The following is a 13028-nucleotide window of genomic DNA, read 5'->3' as shown; positions in this document are numbered from 1 at the left end:
AAGCCTCCTGTCCAAAATATGGTTTTTTTTTCCTGACACATCATGAAGAGACTACTCATCCAAGGTTAAAAGGGCTCTTTGTTCATTTCTTGTATAGGTTCTCGCCATCACTCCAAGGTACAGATCAGCTATTTGAAGCAACCGAGCCGCGTGTAGGGCTACACATCTGTGATTGTTCCTGGTATCAGGCAGTAGAACTAGAGAGGTAACAGGAGGGAAACAAGCAATTAGTCAGGGGAAAAATAATCTACTACAGTACTGCTTGTGCCCAAGGAAGACTGTAAGAGCACAGCTGTGTCTGCAGCAATTCAGGTTCTGGGTCACCTTGTGCAAAAGGAAAAATGTTTTACTGCCAGCTTCTCATCCAAGTAACTACGTTCATTTCATGAATGGAGGCAACTTCAGTCTGAGTAAAGGTGCAGCCCAGCTGGTGGCGATCCTACCTCTGGTGTCCAAGTTACTACTGAGTCATGCAGTCTTGGTAACCACCATGGCATCTCTGGAAAACGAGGAAGACTGAGGAGAGTATCCTCTCCCTTCACACACGAGCCCTTCCTCAATTACACAGTCCCAGCCAGTTTCCTTTCATGCCTGTAACTTCTCACAAATCTGCATTCTAACTGCCAATTTTCACATTTTCACAGAAAAAAAGATATTTTTGTCACTGCAAGTTTCCACTGGGATCCCAGCTTGCACCTCCCCATACCCCTACCATGACCCAGTGCCACACTTGCAATTTGTGCCATCTGAACAGAGCCTTCAGCTGTGCATCCTCCACCATCACCCCCACACAGAGCTCCTCAGATGGATACTTTTCTCCCCCTTAAACCCACTCTTCTCTAGAACCGGTCCACATGAAGATAACCTACGTGTCACCAACTATCCCTCTCAGTTGGAGGGCTTTAAGTAGCAAGTCCAAGGCCTTCAGCCCTACTGATGAACCATACATATGATTATCTGAGACATCATAAAGGAAGCTGTGCTTTCATATAATTTATTTGAGACCTACTACATTATATACAAAAGACTGTGTTAAAAATACAGTGTTGAGTTGTGAAATCAAACACACAAAACACATCTAAGGGAAGTATTAATTTTGCCTAAGAAATCTGTTTCATTCCAACCACTGGCTGGATTTCTTCTCATCAGGGAATAGTGAAGGACTCCAGTTGTTGCTGAAATAGCTGAATGTGTTAGGAGACTCTGGAGTGTGAAATAGAGTCTTAAAGTTAAGGGTACTGAAGGGTACTGTGGGAACTGGATTCTTTTTTTTTTTTTTTTTTTTTTTTTTTTGCTTACATTTGCTTAAGTGTAGGAGACTAGGAAAAGCTTCCTAAATGTTCCCTGTGCTCCTCATTGCCTGAAACTCTGACGCGGGAAGTAGCTCCGTCTGATCTGAAGAAGAACTCACTCTATGTCTTCCAGAAAGTCAGGAGCAGCTGTGCTTTGAATCCAGGAACTGCTGAAGTCCTGCAGAAATAAACCAACCCAGCCTGAAACCCCTCAGCTAAGCAACTCAGCTATTTGGTTTTCAACTTTCTGAGTCCAAACTCCCTATGCAGAACGTAGTGCTACACCTCCACAGGACACTGCAAATATCACATAACTGGGGGTGGGGGGTGGGGTGGCAAATGTCATACTGCTGAGACTAAAAAGCCCTAGGGATAGGGAGAAGGAGGCTTATTAATCAAAACCTCCTCTTTAGAGTCAGGTTTCAACATAAAAGGGGTCTCAGCTTTTCCCCTGTGCCCTACCCACTCCCCTGGAACACATTTCATTCTGCAGCTTCTGCCATCTTGGAACAAGGTGGGGATAGGTGCTGGGTACAAGTTAGGTGTACAAATTTGTCTTCATCACCTCTCACTGTCCCATAGGATTAGCAGCAATGGTGCAACAGTTCTTCTAGTACAAACGAGTGAGGAGCAGGCACTGCCGCCAAAGAATTAAATCTGAGGTGGCACTAGCCCCTGGCAAAGTCTTCTCTAGCCTTTTTCTGCCAGTCAGGCGCAGTTGTTGAAGGAACCTTGTTTGGGATGTGTCAAATACAATCTCGTAACAATCTCCTTTCTGATGGGAGTTTTGGGTTATAAAAGTTAATGCAATGCAGATAGCTGGAGCTGAACAGGCTGTTTCCCAACAGACTCTGGTATAAAAAGTATTTCATTATATAAAGCTTGAATCACAGCTTTCTCAGCAGCCGTTTGGTACAGGCTGGGTTTCTATCTCACGCAAGGCAATGAAAATCGTGCGGAGGGAAGGCTGCGCTTCCTAGCAGAGGACTTGGCAGCAGGAAAGGATTTTGAACCTTTTTTTTCTTTCGCATTAGAAAGTATACAGCCAAAATGAAAGCTAAAGAATAATTTCACTATTGCTCCCTCTTTGCTTAAAAAATGCATAAAGTCAGACTGTCTGGCTAGCACATTATGAGAATATTGATGCTGTAAAAAAAAAAAGCAGAGATTTTTCTACCCGGAAACCTGATGCGTCACTCCTTCAGCTTTGTCCCTGGGGGCAGACCATGGGAATTCCCAGCCTTGGGCCCCTGTGGCTCTCAGCCAGCCCTGCCATTGAAGCTGTGTTTTCAGCCTGGGATGTTGCTGTGCTGCAGGGGCAGAAAATGAGGCTTCAGTCTGGTGACTGGCAGGATGAGGTCGGGCCGGGGGGGCTGTGTAGAGTCCTGCAGACCTCTGTCAGCACCACAAAGCAGGGAGCCTCCCTACTTCCCAGAGAGGAGATAAAAGTTAGACAAGCTCTGCCTAAAACAACAACAGCCCAAAGATTTTTAAAGCCCCGTAACAGATTTTCCTTTAATTTATTTCAGTGAGTGGTTCATTCAGGGCTCTCACAGCTTCATGGCTGGTTGGGCTTGGGGGGGGGGGGGGGGGGGGGGGGCGCCGCAGGTAGGTGGGATTTCAGGGATTTCAACCCTCTCCTTTGAAACAGGCACAGATTTAACAGAAGTGACAACCACTTAGCTTTAGATCTATAATCACACCTCTCAGTGTGCTTTGTTGATTTCATGCCCCAAATCTTGGGGGACAGTTGTGGCCATGTGGCAGCTCAGCCCCTGGCTTCAGGTGGGAGCTGCGCCTGCCCCTTGCTCAGCCCGTACTGGTTTGTGTGATGACAAGGGTGTGTGCAGCTGAAGCTGAAATACAGAGGGTCAGATCTTGGAAACCTAATAGAAGGGAAGGGTTTGTCCTCAAAAGAGCTGCTCTTTCTCCTTGCATGGCCTTTCCAACACACCGCTGGCTAATGCACCTTACTCGTGCCCACCCCAGCTGAATGGATATTTATTTTTGTCCAACATGTATGTGCATCATTTGCATCTCCACCTATTCCAGTCCTTAACAGGGTAAAGTACAATCATTCTTATTCCTGATGCTATTTTTGGGAAGAAAAAGAGTATTTTTGTCATTGCGTGCTCCAGAAAGCATGAAAGTCTCTAAGGAGCCCCAGCTTCCTGTTACCAGTGCCTTAAACTTTGTCCCACCTTTGGGAAGCACAGGCAGCTCGTGGAAGAATGTCATCCACTCTAACAATTGGTTTTCTTATGTACAATAACGTCAGACCTTTTAAATAAAAGGCTGACCTGTCTCCTTCTAAAATAATTTGTCTGTTTTATGGAGTGTTGTTCTGATTATATACAATTCCCACAAGAAGGGAAGTACCTTTAAAATAAGGACTATTCAGTACTAGTACAGGATTTCCTCTTGTTGTTGATAATTTCCTCTTAACAGAAGACGCAATGGATCCCAGAGAAATTCAAAGGAGCAATCTACAGACAGTTAGGCATCTGCATTACACAGGGAACATTCTTCAATCACATTGATGTTTTCCTGATGAAGTAAAAAATAGATCTACCTGCTGTGTACCATGTAAAAGAGTTCCTACAGCACACACTTCAGTTCCTTTTTCTACATTTTTAATCATTATCCAATCCCACAAACTTTTACAAAACCATTGCTGAACAACAACAACAGATTATGATTATTCTCATTTCATCTTTTGATACTGAAATTCAGGCTCTGAAATGGCCTCTGTTAAAGGAGACAGGCTTGATGATAATAAGAAGCAGTATTACTAAGTTACTATCTGCACTATCAATAGTAGATATATAATACAAAGCGAGTTAACAACCCCGCATTCTCTCTACCAGATGTTCCTTATCTCAAAAGCAGGTTCCATACTCACTTTCACTAGAAGAGCCAGTTTTCCACTACTGGACTGAATGTGCAGCTGCCCTACTCACCTGATGGAGGAGACCTCATAACTATGTAGACAGCTAACACATGCCCAGAAACACCACCCCAAAATCCAGGAGCTAAGTGGCTGCACCAGCAGCTAGGTGGTAGCCACTGATGAAGGCTGAGAGATTTGTGGAAGTGGCTGCCAGTCATTAGGTGCTTGTATCAGTTATCCTGATGTATCAAATTCTCTGTCAAGTTGGGTCACAAGCCCCCTCTCATGCATGGACCATGCTTTAATTCCTTGAACTCCTTACACTCACTTGACCAGATCGTACAAATGCAATCAGTAAATTATCCTGTGATGCATTCTTACAGCCAGCGACAGTCCATCTGAGCCCTGGTTCCTCCCTAGCCAGTAAGATGACCCATCAAATACAATGAAGAAATTCACACACATTTGTTTCAGCACCTTACTGGTTTTAAATTATGTGCCTCAGTCTTTCTATGTTGCTCATCTGATTCTGGCTTGTTGAGCAGAATTATGAATACCAAGAGTATTGCCTTCCCTACTCTGAATCCTTTACAAACCTTCATGCAGCTTATTTTGTCATCTGATGTCACTCATTTCCATATCTTTGCAACAGGCAATGCAAACAATGCAAGTCTTCATCCATCTGTTCACAGCCTCAGTTTTCCTCTGATCCTGCACATCAGCCTTCCTTCCTGCTCCCTGCCATTCTCTCACAGAGCTGTTTCACCAACTCTTCTACTCCCAGCACCCTTATTCTGTGAAAGCAGTGCAAAACAGAGAAATGCACGTACTGTCAGCATTTAACCTGTTGCCACTGTCTGTGCCTAGATTTTACAGCTTACCTTGGAGAGAGACAAGCTATCTGGAAGCTCCAAGAAGCCTTTCCAATGCGGAGAGAAGCAAGTCATCTGCAGAGATCTCCTTGTGCTGAGGCTGCCTCGACGAGCAGCAATGCAGATGTGCACAGCTGGCTCCAGCAACCCCCTCTTCCTTTCCAGGAGGCTTCACCTGAAGAAAGGGGCCTGGTCTGAAACGGTCCAAGCAGCGTAATGTGGTTAAGGGCTCTATAAGCAGGGCAGAACGCCCCCAGTGCTTAGCTCTTTTGAGCACATAGATACCCCACCACCACCACCCCACCACCCCCCGCATTATACAGTTGTGTTACATGGTGCAATCAAGAAAAATGAAAAAACAACTGCCTATGAACTTTACTTTGCTGGGAGGGCTTGGGCAAGCTGTACACAGCACAGGTCAAAGCAAGGCAGTTTGGTCCACTGCTTCAAGCTGCAAGAATGATGAGCAGAATTTGCTAGAGAAAAATTGCGTGGGACTAGCTGGAATATGAGAGAACAACATATAATACTCAAGCACTTCCTTAATAAAAGCTTTCACCAAATGAACACTTCAGACTCCCAAAAGACACCTTCAAGTATCTGTATCTTACTAAGCATTGGCATTTCAACATTTATTTCCGCAGTCAAGCTACTATATTGCAAGCATGAGTCAATGCCTGCATCTTCTGACTCCAGAAGAAAGGGACTGCTCTAATTTTTATTTATAAGCTGGGCAAATGGAGAGAGAGTGGCATTCAATTACCGGCAGCGCACACACTGCCCCATGTAGTGCATGAGGCAGGGCAGGCTGGTTAATACATGGACATATTCATGCCTTGGTGTACTGAGTCACAAGTACCACAACCCATCTCCACAACCTTTCATGTATGGCCTCAGAAACAGGCTTTGTAAATCATTTTTGTTGCCTTCCAGCAGAAAGCCCATGACCTCCACACTATTCACTGCAGACTTCCAGCTCCATACAGAGTATGTTACAATCCAAACTGGGAGTTTCTGGCAAGCAGCACTTGTGAATATGCACACAATATAAAACAGGAAGAAGGATTTCAGTTTATCAGTGCTCACTTGGGCTTGTTTGTTGCTGAGGCAAAAAAAAACCTGGCAGGCTTCCCACCACTATGCAATAGTCTAGGAAGGCTCCTGTCACCTGGGGACTCACATGCTGATGTGTGAGTGAAGAGAGCAATAGCCAGGATTCATGGGGTTTTCAGCATGATCCTAATAAACCCTGTCATACTTACTAGTGTTAAGACAGGAGCACTGAACAGAAACTGTCTTAAGAACTACTGACAGCTTCTTTCCAAAAGCTAAAAAATGTCACTTTCATGAGCTGTGCCTTTACGCCACAGCGCAGAATGATTTCCAAAGGTTTCTATCTGCTTTTATGCAGCACTCACCAGCCTCTTAAATTTATTCTGCACTCAAATCCAGCTTCCTTGATAAAGGAAGATAATATTAGCTTATAAGAAATACACATCATCTTAAATCCCACACAAAGCTTTAGCCTGAGGATTTCCGGACAGACATAGTTCATCCAAAGCAATTGAAGGTAGTTCAGGGGGTCATGGGATCAAGTCACATATGCATTTCCTTTCTTCTCCGGCATCCCTCTGGTTAAGCCTGTGCTCCTGAATTGCTCTTTTGCAATAGGGTAAACAAATAAATGTTTTGGGTTCAGGAGATATCTGTTGTCTGTAGAAGCAAGCTTATTTTGCCTTTCTCACTTTGTCCATAGAAACCTAGCATCCTACAGGAAAGAAGAATAGCCACACATCTCAGAACCGTAGTTTTTGAGAAACAACAGCATTGTCATTCGTATAGAAAATTTCTAACCACCACTGTGTCTTGATGAAGGGAAAACAAGCACTGCCATCCCTTTTTCACAGCTGACAACACAGACATGGATTAAGTGATTGCCAAGCATAATTTAGTAAGTTAGCAGCACAAGTAGCAATAGAGTCCTGCACTTCCCCATTTGAATTACTAGGTTTTGTCAGTTGCTAGAATCCATTCATCTCTTTCTACAATAACAATCAGTAGATTTTGAGTCCCTAAAAATTAATATAGACTTAGTGCAACAGTTGAATAAAATTAGTACTTCTCATTAATACCTTTGCCACTGGTAATGGAAAGAGAAGACAGTGGGTATAGAGACAAACACCAGCAGCTAAACTTTTATTGCACTCTCTGCTTCTGAAGTCCATTCAAGAGTAGGACAGTGGGACGAAAATAATTATAGGGGTCTTTCTACACAAAAGAGCCAGCTATTTAGAGGCAGGCAAAGTCATTTGAATGTCAATGAAATAACCATTAAAAGGCTGAGAAGCATTGCCATTTATTAAAAGATCTAAAGAATAGTTGCATGCACTATAGCAATCTTCTAGGTAGGAGTTGTTAATTTGGTATAAAAACCTATTAGGGACAGGGCAGAGCATAATTAAACAGGAGACAATACACACTGTGAAAAGGAAACTGGATTTGGAATTTTACAGCCTCTTATTTCATGTTTCTACATGAAATACTGTGCTCTATAATCTCTCCTTAATAACACCTATATATTTCTAGCTCCCACAGCGTTTTGCATTTCGTTTCTAGCAGTGGTCTCCTACAGCCTAGGGAGGAAGGTAAAACAAGGTTACGCACTTGAATGCTCTCCCACTCTTTCCAGCCTCACGGCAATCCTTCTTCCGAGAAAGCCTCTCATCAATGCCACTCCTTAATTGGCCCGGGAGCCCGTCTTTAAAAAAAGGTCTCGTCTCCCACAGGGCCGAGCTCTTTCTGCTATTCTGGCAGAGCTAAATCCAGACAAGGATGTGCCATTTACCAACACAAGTGTACTATAAATTCAAATGTACAGGAAAGAAGCAAGGTACTTCCAGAAGTTGTTGATGTTCTAACAGACCACATCTGGAGAAAATCTATCTACGTGTAAGCCTGACAGGTTGTTAGTTCAAGAAAACGTGTAAGACACTGGTAGTACCACTCAATAACAAACAGAGGATCAGTCAAGAGACCCTGGGTAGACTCTGCACTAATGCACTGAACATTAAGCTAAACCCAACTGCTAGGCACAAGACTTTGTTACAGAGCTATATGACACGAGTTAGAAAAGGCCTCTGCAAAGATGATCACTTTTTAATATTTATACAAAACAGTAAGAATATTCAGGTGTAGTGCAGCTTTAACCTCTCCTTTAGCAGTAACCCTGGTGCCTTTGCTGTCGCCCACACACTGCCAGGCAAGTAGAAGTGACACACAAAATGACTCCTACGTTATCCTTCCCTCCACTGTTAGCCTGAGGCACTGCAGTTCCTCATGTACACAGCTACTGTAGCTAAGTATGCCATAATATTTGAGAAAAAAGTAAATACAAATGCCCACAGCAGGACTAAGTAGCAATTGTTTGACATCTCCCGTAACACCCAGAGGCACAGAATTCTCCACTGATATATATCAAACAATCATGTCATTTAAAATACTTTGTTCTTTCTCCTTTATTTAGCCACAACACAAATACAAGAGCAGTCAAACCCCGTCCAGTGAATCTCACTAGGTAAAACCTGTTCAGATTAAAATTCTCATGAAAACAACCAAAATGTATGTACATGCACACACTCTCACTCACACAAGAATTCAGCAGAGCCCTTACAGAACAAGGAGTGGTCTGAACTGCACCTAAAACATGACAGAAAAAATCAACCGTTTAGGATACATCTGTAGAGCAAGAAGGCTGTGCACTGAACAGTTCCCCACTGTGCCATTCCATCGGCTCTTTAAATACCAGCATCATTCATTCCAGGTGCAAATTTGAAGCTCGCAGAGGGACAGAGTCTGACCTCAGTTACCCAAGAACACAGGGTCACAGAACAACTACTCCACTGTAACTCAGAGCAGAATCTGGCTCTATGAAATGGATGCGCATATGACTAGCTCTGGCTGGAAGACTACTACAGGTGACAACTTTTTTTTTTCCCTTCACTTCCCCAGCAACTAAACCCACCACCAATATAATTTGGCTTTTGCACCATCCTCACTCTAGAGTTTGCTCTAAAGCATGTACTGCTCCTTTCCATGGAAGAAATAGTGTTGCAGTTCTGAGATGTGAGTAAATGTCCACTAGGGACTAGAATAAGACCACCAAATATACCAAACCACTGCAGAAGAAATAGAAATTGAGCTCTATAGAAAAACCTGGTCAAGCTGGTCCATCTGATTTGTCAACGCTTTGTTCAGAAGTATAAGACTCAAATATAGTTTACAAAAGGAGTAATTCTTTATAGGACATCTCAATGTCACAATACTAACAAACCCACAGCTTGTTAATGCTGAGAAAAGAGGTCTTGGAAAAATTAATATCTAAACTAGGCTGTTGCTAACAATAATAGGTGATATCTCTTCATAAAAAGGCAGTCTGACACACTCAAGAATAATGAAACATTTGAAACAAACTGTTTACAAAAGTGATTTAAATGCTCAGCACAAATCTAACACAAGCGTTAACGACTATTGTAATTTTATTTTTGGACAACTTCAGCAACTATTTAAAAAAAACCAACAAACAAACAAACTCCTAATACAAAAATGTAGAAAACAAAAAGAAAAATCCAAAGAGACAGTTTTTAGACAAACTTAGTTAAGGTGAAGCTGTACCTTTGTCCCAGTTATTAAGAACTTCAACTTTAAGCGTTGCATAACCCAGCTCAGCTAGGTTTGTAGGTTTCCCCACCCTTACTAAAGAGTTAGTTCTTAGAAGGCTCCAATCTCAGTCCCCCAGGGTCTGTATGGTTTGCTAAGGGTTGCTGACTGCGTCGGTGTAGCCGGGCTCAGCACATTGGGGGAGAGCAGATGGAAGGAGCCAAACGAAAAGGGGAATGCAGACAGAGATGCCATGGAGGAGAGGAGAGGAGGAGACAGTTTGGTAGTCGATGTGACCACCGGGAGCACTGGTCCAACGCTGCCATTTGGGGGCACTCTGAGTGAGGAAGTTTCAGCATGTGGGGCAGCAATTCTGGTCTGGTGATGCGGTTCCGTGGAGGAAGCTGTAGTACTGGTATTACCGTGCCCATTTTGAGCCAGCAGCAACGGGTGAGATATGTGAGGGTGATGTCCAAAGGCACTGCCCCAAGGAATGTGTCCAATGCCAGTGTGTGCGCTACTTGCTGCTTCCCGTTGAGAGGCGTAGTTATTGAGATGAGACACAAGTCGAACTCGCAGAGGATCGGAGGCGTCCAGACCCTCTATAATACTAAGGTATCGAGCAACTTCAGCCAGGCACTCTCGAAACCCTAGACTCCGATAGTCCATAGCCAAAGCATGAGCATCAAAATAGCCTAAGAGAAAAGAACAAAAAATGGACTCTTAAGACGTTGTTTTCTAGTCATTGCCTACATGTAGCCTCCCCACTCCACCCTCCCCTATAAGCATACTTCGCTTGGATGTGGTTAGTATTCCCAACCATAGATTAGCTGCCAAGCTCCTTTTTTTTTCCTCCTTCTTTTTTGTCCAACAAGCTTTTCTTTTCTATCTGTGCTGTGATGCTGCAAGTCCCAAGACCAGTCACAGGCTGCCATTTTTAAACTGGAATTGGACACTATCACTGGAGGAAAGTACTTTTGTTTTTTCCACGACTCCCCAGTCCAAGCAAAACCACAGTGCAGTGAAACTCATCAGAAACACTAGTCCTAGCTTATCAGAGGGGAATTCTGCAGGCAACACGCTTTTTCCCTAAAAGTGCATTTCACCATTGCTGCTAGTTCTCTTCACTACCCATTTCATCCTGTATATTTTCCTAGTTTGCGTTCTGAACTTTTCATAAAGTTAGAGAAGCAAATAATTGACCACAACAAAAACCTCGTGTTTTCCAAGTTGCCAAAAGCCGCTTCACTTCACAGTGCTGACACATCACTAGAGAGACTCGTAATCACTCTCCCCTAGAACAACCCGGAGCTAGCACTGTAAAATGTTACAGTGCCAGCGATGCTGCAAATCTTGTCAAGTAGAAGAAAGTCCCAAATTCCTGACAAAACATAAGAGAGTTCCCATTCACTTTCTCCAGGCACTCCCACAGCACACTGCACACCAAATGCTAGGGAACGCGCTCCTCTGGCAGCAGCCCCTCTGCGGAGCCACTGACCCGCTGTCAGGCACCAAACTTTACCTTTCCCTCCTGCTGTATGCAACATTTTCAGGTGATCGACAGTCATCTGCAGAATCTCTGCTTTTTCCAGCTTGGCTGATCCCTAGGAGAGAAAGGGAAGCACGGAACCTTGCAGGCAGCGCCAGAGACGTTAAGAGGGGTGACCCTCCACCCCGGCAAGAGGGGGAGGCAGCGCGGAGGGCCACCGGGCGCTACCTGCTTCTCAAAGGCGCTGGGCACCAGCCTCCTCAGCTCGGACAGGCTGTTGTTGATGCGATCGCGGCGACGCTTCTCGATGATCTGGGGGGGCAGAAAGCGGGGGGTCAGGGGCGGGCGGGCCGGGCTGCGCGGAGCCGCGGCCGGCCGCAGGCACTCACCCCTCGGCGCCTCTTCCTGGCCAGGATCTGCGAGCTGGTGGAGGGAGACACGGAGCCCGCGGCCGAGCTCAAGTTCCTGCGGGGAGCAGCGGGACACCGGTCACCACAGGCACCGCCACCCCGCGGGGAGCGGGGGTGCCGGGGCTCCGCGGGGCTGAGGGGAGGGAACCGCGGCGCCCACCCCGCCGGCGCTCACCCGTTCTCGTCCGCGCTCTCCTTCTCCACCTCGACGGCCTCGTCCAGCTCCTCGCTGTCCGACGAGCTGTACTCGGGGTGCGCCCGCTTCATGGCGGCGGCGGGGCGCGGGCGGCCGTCGGGCAGGCGGCGGGGGGCGCGCGGGAGGAGGGCGCCCAGCGCGCGCCCCGCGCCTCGCCCCGCGCCCGTCTCCCCCATGGCGTTCCCACGCCTCGTCTCTTACCCGCCGCGGGCAGCGGGCGGGCAGCGGGCGGGCAGCGGGCAGCGGGCGGCGGGCAAGCGAGCAGACAGCCGGGCAGCGCACGCCCGCCACCGCCCGCCGCTCAGCACCGCCACGCGCGGCCCCCGCCGCCCCCATTGGCCGCCGCCGGCCTGGCCTCGGCCAATTGCCGCCGCCGGCCGGCCGCCGGGCCCCGCCCCCTCGGCTGGGAACGGGGCGGCGGGGGAGGCGCGGCCGCGCGCCGCCGGCCGTGGGAAAGCCGCGCGGGGCGCGGCGGGCGGCGGCGCTGGGCGGCGCGCGGCAGCGGCGGCCGCCGCGTGCGGGCGCCGGCGGGGGGCGGGGCGGACCCCCGGCTGGGCGAGCCGGCGGCGGGGCGGCGCGGGGGGGGCACGGCGCGGGGCGGCTGCGCGGCGGGGCGCCCCGGGGTGTCCCGCGGCCGTGGCGGCGCGGTTCCCGGTAGCCCCATCCCTGCGGGCCGCCTGCGCCCCGCGGGGCCAGCTGCCGCCTCCGAGGCCGGCGTGGCTTCGGGGCGCCTCCCCGAGGCAGCGAGGCCCCGGGCGCCGCGTGAGGCGGGGAGGAAGCCCTAGCGGCAGCCGCTTGCGCTCCCTCGGAAGCCGGGTGACATGGTCGGCCACGGCCCGGAGCCGGGGGGGCGCTGGAGCTCGGGGGGGGCAGCTTTTCGGGCAGCGCAGGGGAGGCGCCCCACTGCGCTTTTCTGAACTGCAGACCTGCCGGGCAGAGCCGCTCCCGGTGTCTCCTGTGTTTTGGAGGTGGGGAGAAGCAGCAGCGGTTTTTAAGAAGTCGAAAGCAAATGCGCTTTGCTGTGCCGGTGCTGGCCGGGAGGACGGGGCGGCGGGGAAGGCCAGCGCTGCATGCCGGGCTGCCGAGCCCAGGCCCTGCTCGCGGTGAGCACATGCTGCCCGGCGCTGAGCGGGGCCCCGAGCCTGCGTGCCGTGTGCCCCAGCACAAGGCCTCTTCGTTCTGCCAGCGTTCTCGGGCGGAGGTGCTGGCAAAATGGGACAGGT

General features: G+C 48.1%; 1 protein-coding gene across 1 annotated transcript; it reads right to left on the bottom strand.

Annotated features, from left to right (window-relative positions):
- Window positions 1–8551: 8551 nt before the first annotated feature.
- HEY1 (hes related family bHLH transcription factor with YRPW motif 1) lies at window positions 8552–12164 on the bottom strand. The gene is made up of 5 exons (XM_055706269.1): window positions 11785–12164; window positions 11589–11664; window positions 11428–11511; window positions 11233–11314; window positions 8552–10405 (listed from the first exon to the last, which is right to left on the bottom strand). Exons 1-5 carry the CDS (start codon window positions 11979–11981, stop codon window positions 9822–9824), a joined length of 1023 nt encoding a protein of 340 aa, XP_055562244.1. The 5' UTR covers window positions 11982–12164; the 3' UTR covers window positions 8552–9821.
- Window positions 12165–13028: the final 864 nt, after the last annotated feature.

The sequence above is a fragment of the Falco cherrug genome, chromosome 3 (genome assembly GCF_023634085.1).
Source record: "Falco cherrug isolate bFalChe1 chromosome 3, bFalChe1.pri, whole genome shotgun sequence".
Classification (NCBI taxonomy): domain Eukaryota; kingdom Metazoa; phylum Chordata; class Aves; order Falconiformes; family Falconidae; genus Falco; species Falco cherrug.
The sequence above is the reverse complement of the archived record's forward strand: the minus strand, read 5'-3'. Positions and strand labels throughout refer to the sequence as shown.